This window comes from Sturnus vulgaris, chromosome 2, assembly GCF_052056855.1.
Source record: "Sturnus vulgaris isolate bStuVul1 chromosome 2, bStuVul1.hap1, whole genome shotgun sequence".
Lineage (NCBI taxonomy): Eukaryota > Metazoa > Chordata > Aves > Passeriformes > Sturnidae > Sturnus > Sturnus vulgaris.
The window spans coordinates 92846676-92870994 of record NC_142244.1 but is presented as its reverse complement, the minus strand read 5'-3'; the positions used below and the strand labels follow the sequence as shown (position 1 = coordinate 92870994).

Here is a 24319-nt window from a genome sequence, read left to right as displayed (position 1 = left end):
TGGTACTGCATTCATCTTAGTGGCAATTAAGAGCTTGGAATTTCCCAGGATGTGGGAGTCCCTGGGTGCATTTGCTGAGTACAGGATTCCATAAAGAGAAGATGGTACAGCCGCATGCATCCATCAAATGTATAAATCTGTGTCAAAAACAATCTTGAGTTTCTTCCTAAATCCACTGCAGTGTACACTGTGTGCTTTTGTTATGGTCCGCTGCTACAAAACAATAGCAGATTACACAGCTCAGAGGTAGAGAGGGTTCTTGGAAGAGATTAGGTTCATCCTGTACTCTGCAGTCCTTGAAGAAGAAAACAGAGTATCCATAGTCAGTTTATTTTTCTCTGTTAAGAATTTGATGACTAGCTAAGAATTTGGACTCTAGCATTTAGACATTAGAAAATCCTGTAGTTTTGCTTAGGATGGCATCACTGCAGACCAGCCAGGTTTCATTGACAGACAAAGGGAATCTTCCTGTACTCTTTCTTGCTGGAAATAGTGATTATTCAACTAAGAGCTCTGCAGTTCTAATTCATTCTTGTAGAATTGTACGCAGGTTATGATTAAGTCAGTAAAGTAGCAAGGGGTTTTAGTTGGGGTTTTTTCCCTTCATAAAGAATCTTCAGAATTTTTTATATTGATTCACAGAGATACACTTAAATCAGCCTGCTCTTGCAACCAACAATGATTTCAAATAAGTGTATTTCTTTTCCTTCTTTGTTGCTAATCTAAAGCCAGAGTAAATTTTATGCTTTTCAATTTTTATACAATTGTGGTGATGTCAGTGTTGATAGCTATAATCACAGTTTCTGACGAGTTTGCTTTTTACCATTCTCCTTTCTATACTTTCTCTGCTATTTGTTTTCTTAGAAATTCTCTCCTAATTAGGAGTGCTTGAAAAAATTTGACATCGGAAAGACAACTTTCATGTTGAAAAAGAGTAGAGGTTAATTTAATTCTGGGGACTCTGTGTTCCATCCATTTTCACACCTATACTAGAGAAAACCTTAAGCTGATGTCCCTCAGCTAATTTGATTGAATGTGTAAAATACTCCTAGCTGTAACAGATTGTTTATACAATTCTAAATGAGTCCAGTTATTAAAAAATATATATTGCATAATTTAATTTGATTTTAGATATTTTACCCCATATATGCTTAGGTTGTGTATGCCACACAATTAAGGACCATGATCATGCAATCTTGGAAGTCATACTTCAGAGCTGCCTTGTTTCTTTGGGACATTTTGCTTAACACAGAAGTCTTATTTGAAAAATATCCATTTTGAATCTGGTCTTGACATTTAGGCATTTCAATTCAGATGGAATGTTCAGAAGAATAGAAAGTGTATATGTTTTTTTCTTTTTTATTTTCCTCTTCTTCCTTTTTGCATCTGTGATCAAGGAACTCTGTAAAAATCTGGAAGAGTTACTTATGTTCTTTCAAAATATTTGGATATTGGCATTCATTATTTCCATTTAGTTATGAAAAATGTGTATTTTGGGAGTGGTGATAGTATTTGTAAGAAAAAAAAGGAAACTATTTTAGGAAATAGGGCAGTTTAATAGAACTGAATTCTGTGTTCTGAATAATTAGTGTAAAGACTGGTAAGCAAGAAGCTTTAGCCTTTGTCATTCCTCAGCTCATGTCAGACACTGGAGAAACTGAGCTGCAGTGGTGAGGTGAAGAAGATGTAGCTGAAAGGAACCCAAGGAGGAGGCTTGGGGGTAGGCAGGGTTTGGTAGCCAGCTTCCTTTTCTTTGTGTATTTAGACTGTCAGCTTTCATTTAACATTTGAGCCATGTCCCCTGCTGCTATAAACTAAACAATCTATTTTTTAAACAGAGAGATAAATACTTAAAGGCATTTACTTAATAAGTAGGCATTGCTTTTGTTTGAGTACTTCAATCTATGAGACTTCCTTCCTTGTTCTTAGGATCAATTACTTTTAAGGGAGTATATTAAATAATTGGTTGCTAGTTAGTTAAATGATGCCCATGAGAATTTTTATTCATTGTTTGTGAAAATTTGATATCAGTTGAGGGAAAGGTTTGGACTGCAGAGGAAGTTTTAAACAGCTAATTAGAAAACAATTCTGTTTACAAAAGTTGCCACTTCAAAATTGAAGTCTCACGCATTTAACATAATTTATGTTATTCATAGGTGAACATTATACCAGTTATAGGCAAAGCAGACAGCATTTCTAAATCTGAGCTACAAGAGTTCAAGAAAAAAATAATGAGTGAATTAGTTAGTAATGGCATCCGGATATACCAGTTTCCTACTGATGATGAAACCATTTCTGAGATTAATGCTATGACAAATGTAAGTAAATGACAAAAATACTGATATTTCAGTAGTAAAGCATCATTCTCTAATGCTGATTAATGTCACTGCTTTCACTGTTGCCTTTTAGCTTGTAAGTTTGCCTGTCACAAATTTGTTTGTTTATTCTTCTCCTTAAAAAGCTCTTATGTGTTGTTATTTTTTTACCTACTTGCAAGTCTTCCTGCCCCTCTGCTGTTGATACCTGTAACAGAAAAGAGGTTCTTACGTATAAATAGTTTTTCTAATATCTGGTTAATTAATATATAATTACTATTATAGATGGACAGATTGACTTTGCTCTTTTCCTCAACAGATACAATTTTACATCTGATAGAGAAGATTATTTAGGTGCCTCATGTCTACAGCTTTCTACAATATCAAGTCTTCCACCTGCTTTTCTTCTTTTATTTAGTACTTTCTTTTGAAATTAGGACAGATTTTCTCTGGGGATGAAAAAGGCAGATGTAACTCTAGCTTATTTTCTGTTGTCTTTTCTGATTGTCTTGGGGTAGCTGCCAGCTTTCAGTCAAGGCTGTGAAGCTGGATGGCTTTGCCTTGAACACTCAGTATTTGCTGCTCTCGTGCATGTGTTTGTAGGCGAACAGGAACACGTTTGTGTGTACTGGGGTTTGAAATAGGGAACAGGAGCCAAGATACCAAAGCCCATGGCTGTGCATTCCCAACATCTGTTACCCAGCCAGGGAGTGAGAATGTGCAGCTGTCCATCAGTTACAGGTTCTTTTGCTGTGGGGAAGCGTGGTGGTTTGTTATTTACCACTTCCATGCTCTGCTAGTGATTTATTTCCCAGGTAATGGTGTTTATTTATTCGGTCAGCTGTTGTGGGTCAGCACACAGGCAGTCAGTGCCTGGCCTGTGTTTGTGCCAAGCCCACAGCAGTAACCACACCACAGGTACTAATGTATGATTGTCATGAGAGTGTTGCTGGGATGTGAGCTCTGATTGAACGTGAGCCATATGTTCTAGAGCAGTTTTCTGTTTGGGGCTGGCATTTCCTAGTGCAGCTCAGGGTGTAGTTGGCTGCCTTTGCCACTGGGACTGATGAATCAGGAACAACCTGCTGTTCACCAGCTCGTTGCCTTTATGCCCTGTTCTGCAAAGTGCCTTTCCAGACAGTTGGGAAAACGAATGTGCTGGGGCATGGGCTTATTCCTCCTGACATGCAGGAGTTAGCATTGCACTCATTTCCACTTTGTGAGGTCCCTGTTGGCCCATTTCTCCAGCCTGTTGAGGTTCCCCTGAGTTGTCAACACATCCATCTGGATTTATCAAATGTTTTTTCTGGTTCTTTTGTAGTTTGAGTTTTTTATCAGTACATACTGCCTATTTGCTGATCTCCTAGGGGTATGGTTTTAAACCCTTCTGGTTTTAAACTGCCTGTTAGCTTTTCCTGAAATGGTGTTTTCGTCCCTAATTTATTTCTGAAGTGTTTTTATGATTTAACATAAGAACGCTGACAGATAAGACTTTATTAGTATTTATTGGTATTTATTGACTCCTACAGGGTTATTTGCCATTTGCTGTGGTAGGAAGTATGGAGAAGGTGAAAATTGGAAACAAAATGGTGAGAGCTCGTCAATACCCTTGGGGCATTGTAAAAGGTAAAGGAATTCTTCAAAGTATTTTTACAGGATTTTTGCTATTGTTGAAGTGTAAAATTCACCAATAATACAAGGGGCTGTTTCACTGATGCCAGGCTGATTGTATTTTGGACCAACAGTGTAAGGAATTTAGCAATTAATACTTGAGGCATGCACTAACTTGTAGGTTCATCCACACTGATGCATCCTTGGGATCAAGATATGAGATGGTGTATGTAGTATTTGGGTAGCTTAGGATAGTGGCAGTAGCTCTAGCACTACCAAATTTCAAACACTTGTGATTGTCAGTAAAGAGGGTTAAAAAAGAGAGAAATGTGTTGTTGTTCAGCTCCAACAGGAAATCAGGACAGGTTGAAATATGTTCACCAGTACTTACAGATCTTAAGTACTTCAGTGTGTATATTAGAAATCAAAAGGAAGTATAAGAGGTATAATAAACAATGAGATACTTTATTCACTAAATATACTTCTAGGAAAAGGTAAGTGATGCTGTTTAAAATGTATTTTGACTATTTTGCTACTTCTGCATAATAATAAAATCTTCTTTCTACTGTTTAGTGGAAAACGAGAGCCACTGTGACACTATAAAGCTTCGCAGGATGCTTTGCACAAATATGGAAGACTTAAGAGAGAAGACTCGTGCATATTATGAGTCATACCGACGCTGCAGACTGGAAAAGTTGGGTTGCAGAGACATTGGCCCTGAGAACAAATCGGTCAGGTAAAGGACTTAAAGTGCAGCACTTGCTTTCAGCATCCTTTCACTTCATATCAACCCAATGCAGTGCAGCATTCATGCATAAAATACATTTTCTAAGGAGGAAAGAATATTTTTTTTTAATTGAAGGATGTAATTGTTCATTCAGTTACCTTCATGGAGAAGTATAGGGGTTTAAATGAGAATTCTTTTTAAAAACATGAAAGCCAGCTGTACCTCTGAAATCTTTCTCTTCTATAATAAACCTGAGGATTTAAATGTTTCTCAGGAAGCATGTCTGTTTTCTTTAGGTACTTGTGCAATATGAACTTGTAAATTATTTTCATTATTAGTACTATGTTTTACTTTCTCTTAAGAATGTCTGATTCTGAATAATGGTTTGGTTGGACTTCAGGTTCAGAAGGAACTGAAGCAAAAACTTTTACAAAATAAGTGGTTACACTGTTGACTTCCTACATTATCTGCCATAGTAACAAATGTCTTAGCATTTTCAGGCCAAGAAATCTCTTGCTGGACTGTAGGGAGTTAAAAGAGAATTCCAAAGGAAAGTTAAGTGGAAGGTTATAGACACTCAGTTGTTTCATGTAGTAAAGCTGCTTTCTGCAGGAAGCATTTAAAATTTCTGCATCCATTTTGTTTAATCTTTTATTTCCAGTTCTCTCATCTCCCTCTTCCAGTGTCCTTTGGTTTTTCTTTATGCATGGGGCTGTACTTTTAACTGGTCAGAATCCTGCTGGGAAAGAGCTGATGCTTCATGAATTGTTCAAGCCTTTATGGTTTAGCAAGTATCATTACTCCGTAGTCGTGGAAAATACTGACTTAAACCAGGCATGAAAGCAGAGTAAGACTTTGCATGAGAAACAGTTTCTCATTGTTTGAACCAAGGCACATTTGCAGATTAGTTTATTTAGATGATCTTGAGCTGACCTTGAATCAGTAGTCTCTTGACATTTCTCTTGACATAACAAGAATGTAATACATCCTTTTCATAAAAAGAGAACCAAAGTTGAAAGAGGTTTAAAACCAACTGAAATTAACCATATAGTTTTCATTTAGTGTAAGTTTAAGAGCCTGTGTTAACAGCTGATGTCTTATTATCCTTGTCTAGGGAAGACTTACTTTTAGAGTTTTGTTCATGGCAATATTGACTCCAGTCAGTATTTTAGCTTTTCTGAAGATGGATTTCATGGTGTACAGCCATCTCAGGATAAAGAGTTAAATTATAATAAACATCATCCATAGAAGTGTTTTCTACTACAAGCAAAGGAATTATCTTTGTAAAACTCCTACACGGTTTGCGTTTTGTAAACAGCCTGAAGTGGCAGGTTCACATCAGAATGTCCCAGTATTTTACACCTTGGAGCTCATTTAGAAGTTGTCTGCTTCTTGGATATACTGAAGGAGCTGAGTTCTCTCTGGTGTGTAGATTTTATGTATGGCCCCACTAGATGTCAGTTTTCTTGAGAGAGTTTTGGTAAGAAAGTACCCTTAGTAATCAGTTTTGGTAAATCAGATCTATTGAAAATGTCATTGTTTTGGAAGGATGAGAATAGATACCCCATAAGAATCTAGAAAAATGAACTTTTTCCCAGATTTACTGCAACAGGAAGAGAAGCAGGATGAATGTGGTTGTCCCTCAGTAATGTGGCATGGTGAATGATGCTGAGGTCTGAAAGAAAAGGTGTTTGGTGTTTTGGGAGAGACATTTTATGATACCATAAAAAAGGAAGAGAATTTAGAGGCTGTGTATGCAGTGTAATTAGCAGAGAAATGCAGCCTTACCCATTAGGTGTTGTATCAAGTTACTGAGGAAACAATAAAAAGTGTCAACCTCAACAATGTGATAGAAAATTTCTTTCCACATAGAGGAAGTTCAGTGCTTTCCAGTTTTCTTGTACATTTAAATAACTTTTAGAATAGGTACTATCCAGTTGTTTCAGGCAAAAACGTGTTGCTAAATTGTCATCCTCTTTGTCCTTAAAGATGTTTACAATATATACATGTGGATTCTAAGAACTGTAGTTTTAGAGTATAATTAATACTGCATAGCAGTTGATGCCTGAAGATTAAATTTCATGCTAGTTGTGTAAATTATGATCAAAATGCACATTGAGAATTCATATTTCGTGCCTGTGATGTAGCTGTCTACATACTAAATTTGATAATGATGTAAATTTAGAAAACCTTTGCTAGACTTGAGTAATTGGCTGTTTGTAGCATTTGAACAGTGACACTTGAGTAGCAAATGTGTCGTGTCTTTTGGCATATTCGGAAGAAGCTGCCTGTGAAGTTCATGTACTACTACTTTGGATTTAGAAGTAGGACAGAAGTTTATTCATCCAAAATTGTATGCCACTGCAAAGCAAAACCAGTAATTCTTGTGAGATAGGTTGTGGGCAGACATCTGCAAAGCCTTCCACTCGAAACACTTAAAGTTTTACATGTGTGTAAAAACATGTTGGCAAGGTTTACTTTTTTTATGGGAGATGTGGAAACAAATGGTTTCAGCTTACAACAGAAAAATATATTTGCATCTTTATTACTGGGTCTGAGAAGGGAAAATACAAGGAGTCTGAAATGACTGTCTTGTGCACACTTTTAAAAACACGTATTCCCAAACCCTGTATTTTTGGTGAAGCTATTTCATAATAACTTTTTAATTTGTTAGTTTGCAATTGCATTCTAAGAATGAAGTAATGAAGTCAATGGATAGCAGAGTATTTAGGGCATGGTTGATGCATTTTATGCAGTATCTATTGGATATAAAATTCAGGAAGTGCATTTTTAATAATTTTATAACTTTTTGCTACTTAAAATTGGCATTTGCATTTCTTTGTTGTTGAAAAGTAAAGATAAGCTTTTTTGTGTGTGCAGATGGTCTGGTCCTGCCCTTTCGATGGTCCAATTATGTCCATTATGAACATGAATTCCTTGTTTCAGGTCATCCGCAGTAAGAGATAACTGCTGAGATGTTTTGAATGGGAAAATTTGGAATAGTTGAAAGCAGAAATCTAGATATGAAGAGTGCTTGCAGGAAAAAGACTTCTAAATATGCACACACACACTCCTAGTTAGCCTAGGTGTTTGCCAGGGAGTACAGGATTGCTGGTGTTTTGAAGTCGGGTATTTTGTTAAGTCCATTTTTCAATTTATGTTGTTGCCTATGGGCACATATTTGTTTCTAAAGAAGAAAACTGATAGACCAGGGTCTGTTGAAAAAAGCTGAGGATTGATATTCAGGCTGTATGCTTGCATATCTAGATTCTCTGATGTTAATACTCTGGGTTAGTTGTTTTTCTGTCATCATAATTTGTTCTCCATTATAATTGCAAGTAAACATAATTGTAACATAAGCATCTTGATTTCTCAGTTTGTGGGGAATCATTCTGTGCTTTATTCCTCCCTGAAACTGGGATATTCAGACCTTGCAGTTCTTGAACTTGTTTCTTTTTCAGTCTGTTTTGAAGATGATGACAGAAAACCAGAAAGGATTCAGTGATATGAATAAGTTTATATGTAGGGGAAGGTTGACAAGACTCTTGCCATGTCTAAAAAAAGAAACCTGGTATTTGAAAGGCTATTAGCTCTTTTCCTTAAGAAGTCCTTAGCAATGGAGTTCATCTGACCAGCTGCAGACCTTTGCATTTGAGCTAAATATTTTAACCATCTTAGCATGAGATTGGATCACTCCAAAATACCTGGTTTTCATGCCTCTACTGAAAAATTGGTAATTCTTTAGGTCTACCTAAGGTCTGCATCCTTATTTTTGCTCAATATCAACTGAGCTAGTTGCTTGAGTCAAAGCACAGTGCTAGAAATACCTGCCATTAGTTGATCTTTTCAGTTTTTCTGATACACCTTAAATGATAATCAAATGTTATGCAAAAAGTTGAAAGTATTACTTTCAAATTTGAAAGCTTTTAAAAGTGTAATTGAATGAAATTTAAATACCTGTGTTGTTCAAAGTGCACGTTGTGGTCCACTGAGAGTTGAAATCAATTCAGAGTCTTTATGAACATAATGTCTCTGATTTGGAATCTTAAGCTTCCAGTCTCATGCAGACAGAAAAAACTATATGTCACAGCTATGCTTCTGTAGAAGGGCAGGTTGTAATGCTGGTATGCATTATTAGTTTAGACTTTCTTCACAATTCCTTACTCCAAAACCTCAGTAAGAATACATTATTTAAATAATTAGTTATAATATTTAAATTTTGCAAGTGTCTTCATATAGAGTGTAACGTTCTGAATATCTAAGCCAGAAGGAGGAGAGAACCTGTGAACTTGATTTTCATAATGTGCTAAATGAGAAGCAGTGAAACCAGTCTTCAGATAAATCAAAAAATAATTTACTGTGAGGAATGGATGAAATAATGTTGAAAAGATAGGCTTAAGGTTTGGTGAACTGTTTTTCCTTCTCCCCCAAATCTCCTAACACCAAACAGTATTTGGGTTATTGTGTTGTTGGTACGCCACATGTAGAAAAGGGAGTTTTGGTTTAGTTCTGTCTTGTTGATCTCCAGAACAACTCAATCCAGGGGGAGGGAGTATTTAATGGAGTCATAGAATGGTTGGATTGAAAAAGACTTCAAAGACCATCTAGTTCCAACCCACCTGCCATGGACAGGAGCACCTTCCACCAGACCAGGTTGCTCAAAACACCACCCAGCCTGGCCTTGAACACTTCCACACTCCTGCCTGAACATTTACTGGCATCCACAACCACCTGCACAGTAAATTTAAAAAATACACTTTTATTTCTCCTCTTATTTCTATGTGTAATATGATTAGTTACTGAGTTGAGTGTCTTCAAAGTTAATCTTTTACTAATTTCAACACAAAATTGCTTTTACCTGATAAAGTAACCTAGTCTGGGCCTAAAGATGTCCACAGAAAGAAATGAAGGTGTGGTTGCAGCATGTTAACTTAGTCTAGCATTTGCTCTAGCAGCTTTATTGTTCCCAAAGTCAGCATTTTATCTATCAGAACTGACACTGTGTGCAGAAGTGTGTGTAGTGTGAGATTGCTAGCACTTGAAAAACCTGTGCTGTAGCATTATTGTCTAAACTTAAGAGATAGTGTGAATTAATACATCTGTGTGAAAATCATGCCCCCGTTTCCTGTGGTTTTAGGGATTTAGAATTTCAGGGTGACCTAAGTTACTTCACAGCTGATTAAAAGCCCCGAAAACAAACCCAAACACAAAAGGGTAATTGTTCTGGATTTATTTTGTTGCCATGTAGTGCTCAAATAAGATAGAATAGGAGGAGTGCTCTGGCCTTGATATCTACGAACATTGTCTGCATGTGCAATTTCAAGATGTTTCTTCTCTCTTTAGGTGATATTTTGAATACAAATAAGAAACTTTAGGATTGAGAAACTGCCCAGTCACCATAAACTTAAAAACAGAAGAGAACTGTTTAAGCTTAGTGTTGCTCTAAATAATTAACTCTACAGATTTTTTTTCGGTAAATTTTTCCATTTATAAATGGTGTAAATAGAAACAGTAAAAGATAGGACAAAAACATAAGGGTGTATGTATATTGAAAGTATAAATGAAAATGAAATACTTAATATACATACCTGTTTATTTTACATGAGGGTGGAAGGCATGACTTACCTGGCAAAGGACAGTAACTGATGTTAGCTGGGAAGGGCTGACCAGTGTTAGAAGAAATGAAAGGTGTAAAGAACATCCTCAGAAAAAAACCTAGAACATTATCCACTGTTTGATCTCTTCTTAAGCCCAGTGTCATAGAAGACAATGCTATCGAGTTTGTAATAACCATTAACACAGCTGTGGTCCCCCAGTTCTGCTCTCTGGAATCACATGACTTAGAGAAGTTTATGGTAAATGTTTTGATGGAAGAACTTACGTCAGTAAGCAGCTTTGCTTTTCAAAGAAAGTTTGGTATATGAGGTACATCTGTGTACAAGCTCCATTCATATTTCTTGAAAAGCACAACATTTCCTGCCAGCACTGCCAGGCAGTGGTAGTGTAGACCCTGAAAATGTCAAACCTCTAGTAGTTTATTCATGTGAATAAATTACTAGTCTCTTTTAATTTGTCATTATATGCTTTGACATGAAAGAAGTATCTCAATTTCAAGTACCTGTTGTTTGGAGGAAAAAAATTATTCTCGTGTACTGAAAAGAGCAGTCTTGAGGTTTTGGCTGTTGCATGTTAGAAAGTAACCCTGTGTTTTGGATGTTGAACTACTTAGGAAATTGAATTAATTCTATATTAGTGTAATTCTGCCATATTTAAATTTTGACGTTACAAAAAGAGTACTATATGTGTTGAAGATGCTTTTATTTTCTTCCGTTTTCATATAAGAACAATCAGTTATTTGTTAGGTTAATGCCGCACATTAACTGGTTTTGTATGGTCCTACTTGAAGACTGAGGTTTCATGATGCAGAAATTTTGGGAGATTTTTCTGGCAGTTTCAGTGTCTTAGTAATAAGCAACTTAAAGAAGAAGCTTATGCATATTGGAGTCAGAAAGGTATAAATCAAGTCTTTAGAACACGCAATGCCTAAAGTGCTGTATTTACTTTGAAATGTAAATTGCCCAGGAGCTGTTAGCATAAGTAATTTTACTCTGGGTTGTTTATGTAAATAAAAAAATAGATAAGATGCTTGCTTCTGTTTAGGTTTCTTTATGAATTTTTATGTGGGTAGCTGTAGAAATTAATATTTCAGATGAGAATTAATTGTTTAAATAATTTTCTAGACTGCTGGTTTTCCACACTGAATAGACCAGTGTACTGGAGAGTTGCTTACATTTTTGAACTTCAGTCTGCAGGAAGTCATTGAGGCAAAGAGGCTCGAGTTCTGCCTTGAAATGGAAAGAAAAGAAGAGGAGATTAAGCAACGAATTGTGCAGAAAGTGAATGAGAAAGCAGCAGTGTTGGAAGAGGCAGAGCAACAGGCAAGCATGCCTGTCTTATCTTGAGTATTTTTTCTCAGCTAAGTTCTTAACAAAATCACTGGTTGATATTTATGATTTCCTAATACTTTGAGGACACTAATGCTTTAAATCAAAAGCAGTTTGGTTACACAGGTTGATTGGATTAGCAGATTGATTTGACACCTGCAAACAAGAGAATATCTTATGAGGAGCAGCTGAGGGAGCTGGGGTTGTTTAGCCTGAAGGAAAGAAGGCTCAGGGGAGACTTTATTGCTCTCTACCTGTAAGGAAAAGTGTAGTGAGTTTGGGGTTTGTGTTTTCTCCCAAGTGTTGTGTGACAATATGAGAGGAAATGGACTTAAAGTTGTGTCATGGGAGGTTTAGACTGGATATTAGGAAAAATGTCTTCACTGAAAGGGCTGTTAAGTGTTGGAGAACAGGCTGCCTAGGGAAGTGGTGAGTCACCATGCATGGAGGAATTTAAAAGATGTGCAGATGTGGCACTTGGGGGCATGGTTTAGTGGTGGACTTGATGATTTTAGAGGTCTTTCCCAGCATATGTGATTCTTTGATTCTATAAGTGGCACTCTTGTTATGGGAAGGCAGGAGCTTAGGGTCTGAAGGCTTTGGTGGATAGCTGGTACTCATCTATAGAGTAGGAGTTGATATGGTAAAGAGTGAAATTGTTGTTTGTCTTCTCTAGCAGTGTGCTGAGAAACATTGGTATGCCTATGCCATAAAAATGCATTGGGTGCTTTTCATGCATAGATTGCTCTGTAAAAATCAAGACTTTAGGAAAAAATGCCATGGGTGGCTTTTTGGAGTGGGCCATGAGTGTTTGCCTGACTTCCAGATTCGGTTATGAAATCTAAGCTTAGCCCTCTCACTGAAAGGTTTCAAAGTGTGTATGTCTGGTATTCTGTTGATTTGTTTCAGTTCTGGTTTCAAAATCTCATCTCTTTCCAGCTGCCTTAAGACTCTTTGAAGATGTGGAATATATCTTGGCTCTCTTTTTAAAGATATAATCTTGTTAAGCTGGACTAGCAAGATACCTACTTTCTGCCAGGCTCTTGTTGTGCTCATGTATATTTATATTCAAACACTGGTCTAATTGAAATTGAAAACCTGTGTATTTTTATTAATGTTCTTTTCTGTACCTCAGTCCCCCAGCAAAGCTGTAGCAGGTTTTTTGAGGTGTTCAGGTGCATGCTTTAAATAAGAATACGGCTTAATATTTGTTTTCTAAATCTGTTAAGACCCCCATGCTACTTGTAGAGGAAAAAAAATCAGATTCAGTCCTTTTCAGTATGAGGCTGTCCAAATGGAAGAATGCTTAGCCATGTTCAAAGCAAGTTCAGCAAGGTCTCACACAGTATCTGTGCTAGCCCTTTGATTATTTTCCTTGTATGATTTATACCAAGTGGTTTATGAGCTCTGCAAACTGCAGAATTATGGATATTAGTTTTCCAAGTTCCTGATGTGGGAAAGTGATCATGCAATCACTCCTAAAGAGCATTTGTCATGTACTCTTGCTGCTGTATTTGTATCTGGAAACTAAAGAAAACCAGGAATTTCTGGTTTACTTCAGATTTCTTTCACATCTTTCATTTAGAGGAAACTTGTAATTGCACCTGTAAAATTTGTCAGCACTGCTGTGTGCAACAGGCCTACTGTTACATTTAGAGTCTTAGTTTCTTTTTTGCAAAAGGAGGATTCTAGGAGAATTTGTGCGTGGGGAAATGGGAGATGACGAAGGATTAAGTACCCCTTTTGTTATCACATAACTTCACAGTAGGTTTAAACTGGTTGAAATACATGTGGAAACTAAAATGTATTAACATGTCAAAAAAAACCAGTCAAAGAACAATTACCATAGAAAAGTAGGTAGCTTCTTGCAGCCCACCAGTAACTCCCCAACTGGACTGACTCTATGTACCTACTAATATTTAAATCTGATCAATATACACTTCCCCAGTTGATTTTAGGGAACTGTATTCTACTTGAGACATCTTGATTTAATCTGTCTGTTGATAATTGGTTCATCTCTAAAGGCCTCCTTATTTTGATACAGTAAAATGTAGTAGGGAGTCTAGTATTCACTTAGTGCCTTCCATCTGTACTTTGAGTGTAATAGCCTGAGAACAGTCTGATAAAAGTCATTATTTTTCTGTATTGTTGTTTTTTAGTCTTAACTGTTTGGGGAAATAACTGCAGTTTCTAACGACTATTAACACAATATGAGATGGGTTTTACTGTTAATTTGCAGAGGCTTTTTACACTGTGATATCACCACCTTGTGTTGCCAGTTGGAAATGTTATTTTTTGTGCTTTCTTTAAATAGGTACTGACTAAATTTGAATGTCTTACGCTAATGCATCAAGAAGAGGAGCTGAAATTAGGGGAAAAGAAAAAACTTCTAGAAAAAGAAATAGCTCAGTTTACTGAGAAGAAAACTATCACTGAATTGATTCAGCCACAAGTGTCTATCTCTACCCCTGTTGTTAGTTTGAAGACACAAGGACTGCAAAAAGTAAGTGCTGATGCTAGTCATCAGAGGCAGCAATGAAAAAATTCTTCTATAACTCAAATTTCAGTAATCTTTTAGAAAAGACAGAAACATGCTCCTATTCTGTGATAAGAAGACAAAGGTGTATAAATGATCCTCATGCTTGGATTTACTTTTAGAGTAATTGCTGTATGTTCTATGAGCATTGTTTTATTTTTCTTTTCTTTTTTTCCATGAAAGAACCAAGATTTTCAACTTGAAGTCCAGTGCTTTCATGTCAGAGATGAAGGAACTATGAATGTTGGAGAGCAGAGCAAGAGGGAGAGTGAGAAAGAGGAGTTAGAGAGAGAAATTAATCCAGGGAATTTCAAGAATAGTATTTGATTGCAGCACTCAGGTTTTGAATGTAGGATATGTTAGTAGTTTTATGAAGCGGTCTAACTACTCTTGTCCCATATTAGATGTGTCTTCCTAGTACAAATTATTGAGAGAAGAGATTGATAAAATTTGCTGTAAAAACACAAAGTGCAGAATATGACCCAATAAAAATTTCATTTTCTACCCACTCACTTCTTTCTTTCACCACTCTCATAAGAAGAACTTGAATAAATTGTGAAAATTCAGAAATATTTTCAAAAGTAGTACCCAGAATAACATGTCCAACTGATCTATATAAAAAAGGTGGAATTAAATACTCATAAATTAAATTGACTCAAATGTTTCTCCTCCAAAACCAGAAGTCAATTAACTTACTAATTTTCTTTCCTGGTAGCTTACAAATTTACTGCAGATAGCATTTTGTTAATTAATAACTTCCTGCAGTTGAAAACAGATTTCTTGGTTCTGAGTTTATTTATAACTGCTAGATTCTACAGAAGTTTAGAAACTATATTGGTGCACATATTTCCACAGATATCATCAAGCTTTGATATTTTTGGGCTGTATGCTAGAAGCCAAATTTGGCCAAAATTCATTGCATTTCAACTACTGTTACCAAATTCCTTTTCCTGATTCATTTTTTTTCTGGATTTACATATGAAAGTGGAATTTTTGGTAACAGAAGTCATTATCTGCACTACTATGAGTAACTCCTGTGGTTTAGTTTTATTTCTTCAGAGTATGTTAAGTATATATGCTTGCTGTGTTTTTTCAGTTCCATCTTTACATAATACTGATGACAGAAAACACAATATTGATAATTTCTTATGAGGAAGCAGTGATTCATGGTGTGCTCTTGAAGGTATAGGAGTTCCTGTTTCTTAGTAAAATGTTTGGCTAATCTTTTGTAGCTGTATCCTGCAAAACAATAATTTTTAAGCATGATCTGTATACACACAGTGTGGTGGTTACTGTCATTGTCATCACGGGCTTTCTGTTACAGCTCTGCCTTGATACGTGTTTGCCTTACATAAGTGTGGTCAGCTTGCTTTAATTTTAAAATGTGCCAAAGAAGGTGTCCTTGCCATAAATAGTTCCATTCAGACTATGAATAGTGTTGTGCAAAAGTATTTGGTGAATATATCCACTACAAGCTTCCTAAAGAGTTCTTTTCAAATTGTAGTGTTTATTAGTCCACTAAGTGTTATTTAATATAACTATTGACATATTTGAACCATTTACTGATTTTGCTGACAGGTTTTTGTTTATAGGCTCTTATGTACAAGCAGTGTTCTAAATTTCAGATATGGTCTTTTAAATCAAAATTTACTGAGATACCTTTGCAATGCTGTACTGTTGCAGGATAGTTCATCTGATATTACTCAGTATGGAAAGTACCTATATTTGATGTTTGAGTGTGGTATTCAGTTACAGTTGAAGATCTACAAAAACTCCAGGTTGGTTAAGTGCTTTGTATGTTTTAAGTAGTCATGATAACTAATGGGAAACTGTAAGAGATACAGTGTTCTCTGGAATTGTGTTGTTTGACTGTTTAAAAATGAAATGCTAACTTGACAGAAATAAAATAGATTGGTTTTGCTTAAGTGTTACTCTTGTTCTGCTTCCTGTCCCTCATGTGTTATTAAAAAGGAGTAGGATTTCACATTTAACTGAAAAAATATAAAAGTTTTACATCTGTTTTAAATATCTTAAGTCATTTATCAGTTGGAAAAAATAGGTGATTTGTGTGAACTGTACCAGAAGGGCAGTGTGACTTGTGATATATACTTGTTATATACCACTGTACTTAGCATATAGTCGTGGAATATCTCAAGTTGGAAGAAAACCATAAGGAGTTGGAAGAGACCCTTAAGGTTCATTGACTCCAGCTCTCTCCTCCTTGCAGGACTACCATAAAATCCCAGCTGTGGCTAAGAACGTTGTCCAGACACTCCTTGAACTCTGACATACTTGGTGTCACGACCACTGCCCTGGGGAACTGTTCAGTCACTAACCTCTATTTTACTCACATAGTGATGCATACCATATAATTTTAAAGGGCTGGAATGGATCTTAAAGATCATCTAGTCCTAAGCCCCTGACATGGACAGGGGCACCTCCCTCTACATCAGGCTGCTCAGCCCTTCATCCAGCCTGGTTTTGAACTCTGCCAGGGATGGGACGTCCACAACCTTCCTGGGGGTAACCTGTTCCAGTCCTCACTACCATCACAGTGAAGATGTTCTTCCTAAAAATCTTGCCTAAATTTCACCTTTTTTAATTTGTACCCATTGCTCCTTGTCCTATGACTACAGTTTCTGACAGAGTTCTTCTCTGGCTTCCCTGTAGGTATCCTCCAAATACTGAAAGGTTTGTTCCAAACAACCATCTTTTCTCTGAACAGCCCCAACTTTCTCAGCCTTTTTTTGTAGGATAGGTGCTCCAGTCCCCTTATTAACTTTGTGGCCCTACTCTGGACTTGCTCCACCAGTTCCATGCCCCATCCAGACTTGGATGCAGCACTCCAGGTGGGGTTTTCACAAGAGCAGAGGGGCAGAGTCCCCTCCCTTGCCCTGCTTGGGATGCAGCTCAGGACATGGTTGGCTTTCTGAACTGTGAGTGCACATTGCCTGCCCATGTTGAGTTTTCCATGAACCATTACCCCCAAGTCTTCTGCAGGGCTGTTCTCAATCAATACTCTGCCTAACCTGTGCATAAAAGATTGTTTTCCTTCAGTAGCAGTGAGAAGGAATAGATGATGAGACATAAATCCTTCCATTGAACAGGAAAGGGTCAAACTGCTAATTCAGTCATCTCTACAGATAGAACAGGCTGTAACACAGGAGGAAAGGATTAAGAGGAGACATTCATTTAGCCCACAGACTCAGCCAACATATGACTTGCTTCAAGAGAAGAAAATGGGGCAGGGTCATGCCCTGTGATTCTCCTTCCTGACCAAAACGTAGCTTGATGAAAGACTATTTTTTGTTTGACTTTGTACCATTGACTGGGCCATTTGCATTTGTTGGATTAGAAAGAAGGGGTATGTCTTTCTTAAAGGAGGTAATGGCCAAATGAAAAAAAAGCAGAATGTAATAATAATTGAATGATGTGTATTGTCAGCACTCAGTTATCTCCCAGTGTGCTATATGCTATCCTAGCCACTGATGTTAGTTAGCTCAAGCACAGCTCTTCATGAGTGTTACAAAACTGCATCAAAAGACAGATTTAGCTGTCTATAGTCTGGCCACTTTGCTGGGGACAAAGACTGAGAATAGTTAAGTACCGTTTGACCTAGATAGCTCTGTGCCTGGCCAGTGCTAGAGGATGTGCTGTGCTTTGACAGCTGGGAACCATGAATAGAGATGTGGTACCACATGCCTTGGTCAGATGGGTTTCTGTGCACTTGCACGTGCTGGCCTTGCAGGACTCAGCAGCAAAACAAAATGATGCAGGCACCTGTGCACCAGGAACAGGTGACAGTCAAAGCAGGGTTTTCAGTTGTATCACGAAAACAATGTAGCACAAAGTGAGAGCTGGTGGGTTTTCCTTTTCATTTCCTTATATTCATTTAAACAGCAGAGAGTCATCTAAGTGTGGGAAATTCCACTGTTATTATGTTTAAGTTGGTCCAAAGATGTGATACCAGGTAAGAGCCACAAGTGTGTCACAGCCTGACAGTCAAATGCAATTCAAAGAATTACAAGGGAGCAGCTAACAATATTGTCTGGAAGTGGAGAATTAATAGTGGTGATAAATAAAAACATATGTCTTCTTGTGGTTTATCTTAACCATATGCTTTTCAGTTGGACACTTCAGAGAGGTTTATCCTGCATTTGAAGGGATTTCAGGACCACTTATTAAGGTCTCTTTATTGTTATGGTACCTTCTGCAAGTGGCTGCTACAAGATTATTTGCACTCTACAAATCGGAAGGCTTTGCTTTTTTGAATCCTTTTCTTAAGGTTATTTTCCATATATATTTTGTATACTTATTCACAACTCTATCTTTAAAGTTACTTTATCAGTAACAAGACAGCCAGTTAGGAGGTTTATCTTATATCTGGCTGACAGGCTGGGCTCAAAAAGTTGCAGTAAATGGGATTACATCAAGCTGGCAGTTGGGCACCCCAAGGATCACTTTTAGGGTCAGTGCTCTTTAATGTTTTGTAAATGAACTGTGCATAGGTGTTGAAGGTTTATTAAGCAAGTTTACTGATGATGCTAAATTCAGGAGCTGTGGACTCCCTCTAGGATAGAGAGGCCTTACAGAAATGCCTGGATAGGCTACGGAGCTGTGCAGTCTCTAGCTGATGGAAATTAACAGGAGCAAGTACCAGAAATTCAGAGGAAGTTCAGAGTGAACGTTAGGAAAAGACTTTTCACTGGGAGCATAGTTGGAACAGGCTCCCCAGGACAGTGGTTACAGCACCAAGCTTGTCAGAGTTCAAGAAGCATCTGGAATATGCTCTTAGTCATATGGTTTAATTTTAGGTAGTCCTGCACGGAACAGAGACTTGGGCTCAATCCTTATGGGTCCCTTCCAACTTGAGATATTCCGTGCTTCTATGGATTTTAACTTATGGAAACACAAGCCTCTTGTAACAGCAGCAACATAATATTTATATAGAAAGAAAAATACTCAAAAGAGAAATGAGTAATTTTTCCAGACCTTTGTGAAGACTTCTCTAATTTCTATTCGGTGAATCACTGCAAAAAGTAATTTAGTGTAATTCATGGATGGATAAAATACCCAGCTGGATTTTTATGAAGTACTGAGGCATCTACGTCTCCACGTTTTCTTTAATAAATACATTTTTTAAAATCCAGACCCCAGCATCAAGGCAGCAAAGTACTGATAGTTAAATATAGAAACTTGCAGGATTTTAAACTAGACAAAAAAAGCTTCAACAGGAAATTCGCTAGGGAGCGCTCGAAGCACGTGGCTTTTGCTTTTGGGGAAGGACCGTGGCGCTGAGCAGCTGTGTCACTGGCCCTCAACAGCCCCCTCTAGTTAAAACTGCTTTTGTCGGGAGTTTGAAGTAGGTGAGCCCCAGAGGCCCCTTCCGAAATCAGCAGTTCCGTAATTCTATAGCTCATTTATCACGAACAATTTTTTTTGTTCAAATATTAAGAAGATATTAACTTATTTTCTGTAGAAACAAAGGTGTAAGCACAGAAGCAACATAAAAGTAAATGCTGTGAGAGCTGTGAGCTGATGTGGTTGATTATGTGCTAGGCCATTAAAATGCTGGAATCAGTCTTTATAGTTTGAAAAACTAAGTACAATTGCACCTCATTCGGAGCCAAAATCTTTTTAAATTACTTTCTAGGAAGGTGTGAGAAAATAGCATATATTTCTTGTTGAGAACTGCAAGTCAGATGTGTCAGGATAGTTTCTGGGTGATCATACTGTGAGCTTTAAACTTTCTGAAAAAGAATATTTATGGAGCTACACAAATGTTTTTTGGCAACAGATTTCTCAGTATCTATTTTGGGGGTACCTGTACTCACGATCATTAAGGAATAATCTCTCTGGGCACTTCAGTGTATCACAGTATATAAGTGCAATTTTCATAAACAAGAAGCCCACCAAACCAATAGTTTCAAAATTAAATTCTGGCTTCCGGCAGAAATTTGCCTCTCTGATTTTCATATTGAACTATGAAGGATTTTGATACATTCCTATTCACATATACAGATCCATATGTTTTTCACAAGTGTACATAGAGAGATGCATCTCAGGCCTGCTGGTGTCTATGGATATATAGACCACTGACAGCAAGTGACAGAGGTTAGCTAAGAGTGGTCCTTGGGATGTGTGATTCCTGATCAGTTCAAGATACTATTTTAGTGTTTAACACTTGGTCTGGGTGCCTGCCTGCAGTGTCTGCATTCCCATATGCTGGGAGTTGGAAATCTTTACTACCCCATTAGTCCACATACTTCTGGGGAGATGATCATTCCTGCTGAGGAGAGACAGTGGGGCAGAGCTCTGCAGATTTTACACCTCCATCCTTGCAGAATGGAAATGTGGACCTACTCCTTCCTCTGGAAGATGTTAGCTCCTTCACCTGAGGCTTAGAAGAAGCAGAATGGTAGTCATCACCCCTTTGGAGAGAAGAGAGATTAATTGGTGTGTTTTAGAGAGATGATGAGAAGGTGCTGGTGTTTGCATAGCTGTTTTTCATGGCTTCTACTTCAGTTTCATTGGTAAGTCTGGGGAGTTCCATTCCCATTTGTGTTGGCAGTGTGAAGATGGTCAGTCCTTTGACCTTCTGGGGAAACAACTGGGAAAAATGTCCCAGTGCATTTTGGCCTATCCAGCTGACAAGGTGTGTGAGCGGCCAGGCAGACAGGACACACAGAAAACTCTGTCATAGCCTTTCCTCAAATGTTTGTTACCCCCATCACATCATGGGATGTGACAGGACTCATTTGACTTGCAGGCTGTAGTGAAAAATTTATACCAGGTTAGAAACGCAGCAGGCAGTACTGATGCACTGTGCAGAGGAATGCAAAATACCAGTGCTGGTTTATGGCTGTGTTCACAGCAGATGAATGACATCCAGACTTTGCCCCAAGGTCAAATCAATATCTACCCCTAATAATTTAAAAGGTACAAATGTGTAGTGTGAGTATGTACATGTGAGAAATAATTCCATTGCCTGTCCTGGTGGGGTTTGAGATTGGCATATGTATTTTGTCTCCAAAGTTGCAGAAGTTCTTTTTGCCTACGCTAATTTCTCAAGAGAAAAAATCTCTTAGGCAAGTCAAAGTATCTTCTGGTTGCTTCTCAATCTTCATTGTATTTATTCTCACAAAATACACTAAGAAGTTAAAAGATACTGCATTTAAAAATAAGATCCACAGTGGGTAGGGCACAGATTTTTAAGCATATTTAGATTTTTTTTTTTTTTTAATTTGCACCCACTCAGTGAAAATGAGCCATGGAAGTAAATACATCATAGTTTTTAATGTGTAGTTAGAGTCCTGCAGGAAATCTCTTATGGACTAGGTACATCCTAACATCCTTAGATGGTAGAAAGCACAGGCCTCTGCTCCCCAAACTTGTACATGGATCTCAATCCTACTGTTGTTTTGACTGATAAAACAGAAGAGCTTTTGTGGAAAGTGATCAGTGTAAGGAAGAGAATGCATTCTGAATTCTCACTACTTTGGATTAGGTTTATATGACACCTTGGTTTCCCTAAATACAAAATTTCAATGCTGTATGCTGTAGCATCTTGATTTCCCAGACACTTGGGTTTTAGAGAGAAACTCACATACATGTTTAACATCTCCAAAACCATACTGGATTTCCTGAAGGAATATGGCCCATGATGTGGACCTGAAGTGTCCGAGTGTGTCCTTATCAGAAGAGATATTCCCTGATATGTAATTTATCCTGAGTTCTCAGTCCATCTTGCTAGCCTTCTCCAGCTTTATTGAGATAGTAAAGTATGCATTGATTGTGAAAGAAAAAAATATTTCCAAGTTCAAGTTCATGTCAGATTTTGCTCATTGCTCCAGTATGAATACAGTTTCTCAAAAATTCCGTAGTCTGGTGGACAAGTTCATTGTCTGAAATGTGAGAAAGCTTTGTTTCAAATCCCTTCTCCAAGTTTGGCAGAGCAAGGGGCTGGGTTTAAAACTCTTCACATTCTGAAATAATCTGTGTATATATTTCCTGTAGTTTCCTACAGGGCAGGGCTTTCTGTGATTTCTGAGTGACAGTAATCTTTGGGAAGGTAGTTGTTTTATATGTGACTTCTTGGAGGCTCTGGAGTCATCAGAAGTTAAAAAAAAAAAAATAGAAAAAAAACACCTTTAGCAAACTCCATCCCAAACTTCTGTTTCTGGGAAGGCAGCACTCTGACCCTGGGAGCTGGTGCTTGCCAAAAAAGCCCTTTGTAACCTGCTGTCTCAATCAGACCTCAGACTCATCCCTGACCTCACTAGTCTGGCTTTGGTGGGGCTAGAAATAGTTCAGTTTATGAATCCAGTCATTGGAAATACCACAGAAACTAAAGATCACAATAACCTGAGGGTGCTGCTGGTAATGGTCCTGGTAAGTGAAATATAAATATGTTGGGTGGCACAGCAGATTGCCCTAGTAAGGGCTTGCATGTCATTTGTGTGTTTTGAATGTGCATTCTGTGCCTGCAAGGTCAGGAGTGTTCCTCGAGAGTTTTATGGGATGATATAATGGAGTTTGTATATTGGCAGAACTTACTGGATCAAAAAGTAAAGATAGTGCATTGCAAGCAGTGAATTAACAATTGTTGCAAATAATTAGTTGAGGTTGCTGTCACTTTAAGTAGGCAAAAAAAGCCTGTTGCTAAAAGCCTTGTTTGGAAATTTGCCTGGATAGGATGTTTTTAAAAAGCCTATACAATCCCTATGTGCTTCTAAAAGATTATTTACAGCTTTAAAATTTTTATAAGGTGCAATAATACAAATGTCATATCTCAGAATGTAATACCTGAAGCAATAAATTCCCTGCCCTCTTATCAGAAAAACAAAACCCTCATGCAGAAGTTTCTGGGCCCTGCCTTGTACAGCCTAGGAGGTTGCAGGTGCATCAGTGAGTTTAACTGGATAAGAAAAAGAAAGTATTTCCTGTTTGATATGAAATGAAGTTGAAATGTACTAAAGATGGCAAGCAGCCCATCCAAAACTGCAGAGGAATTTAGAGATGTGTATGATTTCAAATAAATTTTACTCTGGCCAGCATTCAGTCAAGACTGCACAAAGACTACAAGATTATCCCTAATCTTGTAACTATGGCAAATGTAAGAGACACAGCAACTGAAGTGTCCTCTGGATATATATTTTTGCATCATCCTTAATCTGCTCACCTTTGACAGTTGGAACCCAGCTAATGACTTACTAAAAGGATTCTTCAAATAAAATGTTTTCATGTAGCTTCACAGAAAAAAAGGAGATACGAGACTCAGGACCTCTGTTTTTTGAAAAACCAGATCTGTTTGCAGGAAAGACTGTTTTCAAAAAAATACTACAATTGTGTTGAAAATGGTATTTCTTTGAAATTAGGAGGGAAAGGTATATTGTGGTTTCTGTCAGTCTAGGTTTCTTTGGATCTTTTATTTGATATATTTTTGGGTTTATTTCTTGTCTTTGTATTTTAATGGCCCTTTTATGGAGGCTGCCAGTGAGGGGTGCTACATGATCAGTCCAGAGAGGATGGAGCTCCTGAATCTGTGTCCTACTGCCAGCCAAAACTTATGTTTAAGCATAAAAACAAACCCCCAAGCAAAGGAAAACTGTGAAAGCCTCACTTTATAAAGCGAACATTAAAGGATTGTCAGGATTTTACTCCTCAGAAGCAGGCGGAGTGGAAATCCTTGGGCAGCCTGTGCTCCCTGAGAGTGGAGTGGCAGGAAGGATTCAGCCGCGTGGGATGTAAGGAACTGGCTGGCAGGGATGAGGTTTTTGGCAGGAGCAACCCGGGGACAGAGAGGAGAGCGGCTGGGGTGGGTGTGGTGTGGTAGTCGGGAAAATCCTGACCTTCCCAAGGCAGGGAGTTGGATACAGCATGTTCTAATGCTTGGATGTGGAAGACTCTTGAGATTTTTCTGTCTCATCTTAGTTGTCAAGCACACAAGAGATTATTTTGATTTAAACCGGTTTAACAGTGTATTTTATCGTTGTACATTTTTATTTTCTTTTAATTCTAGACATAACAGCATATCCTTCTTCTTTCATCTTAGCTGCTTGCTCACTAAATCTGGTGAAGGTTCTCAGCCTTAAAGCTGAAAATGTGCATTACCTAGTTTCAAAAGAATGCTCTTTGGTAATATGCTCAGTGGTTTACATCCAAGAAATACCTTTCAAAGTAAAGA

The 24319-nt window shown here is 37.6% G+C and overlaps 1 protein-coding gene across 2 annotated transcripts in view; it reads left to right on the top strand.

Annotated features, from left to right (window-relative positions):
* The window catches only part of SEPTIN10 (septin 10), a 63904-nt gene extending 47846 nt beyond the window's left edge, over positions 1–16058 (top strand). For both annotated transcript variants that reach the window (XM_088160117.1, XM_014885144.2), the window contains exons 5-8: positions 2157–2318; positions 3845–3941; positions 4500–4662; positions 13912–16058. In XM_088160117.1, coding sequence (XP_088016243.1) covers positions 2157–2318; positions 3845–3941; positions 4500–4662; positions 13912–13918 — 429 coding nt within the window. In that variant the 3' untranslated portion in view covers positions 13919–16058. The remainder of the gene's footprint in view (positions 1–2156; positions 2319–3844; positions 3942–4499; positions 4663–13911) is intronic.
* The last annotated feature ends 8261 nt before the right edge of the window (positions 16059–24319 follow it).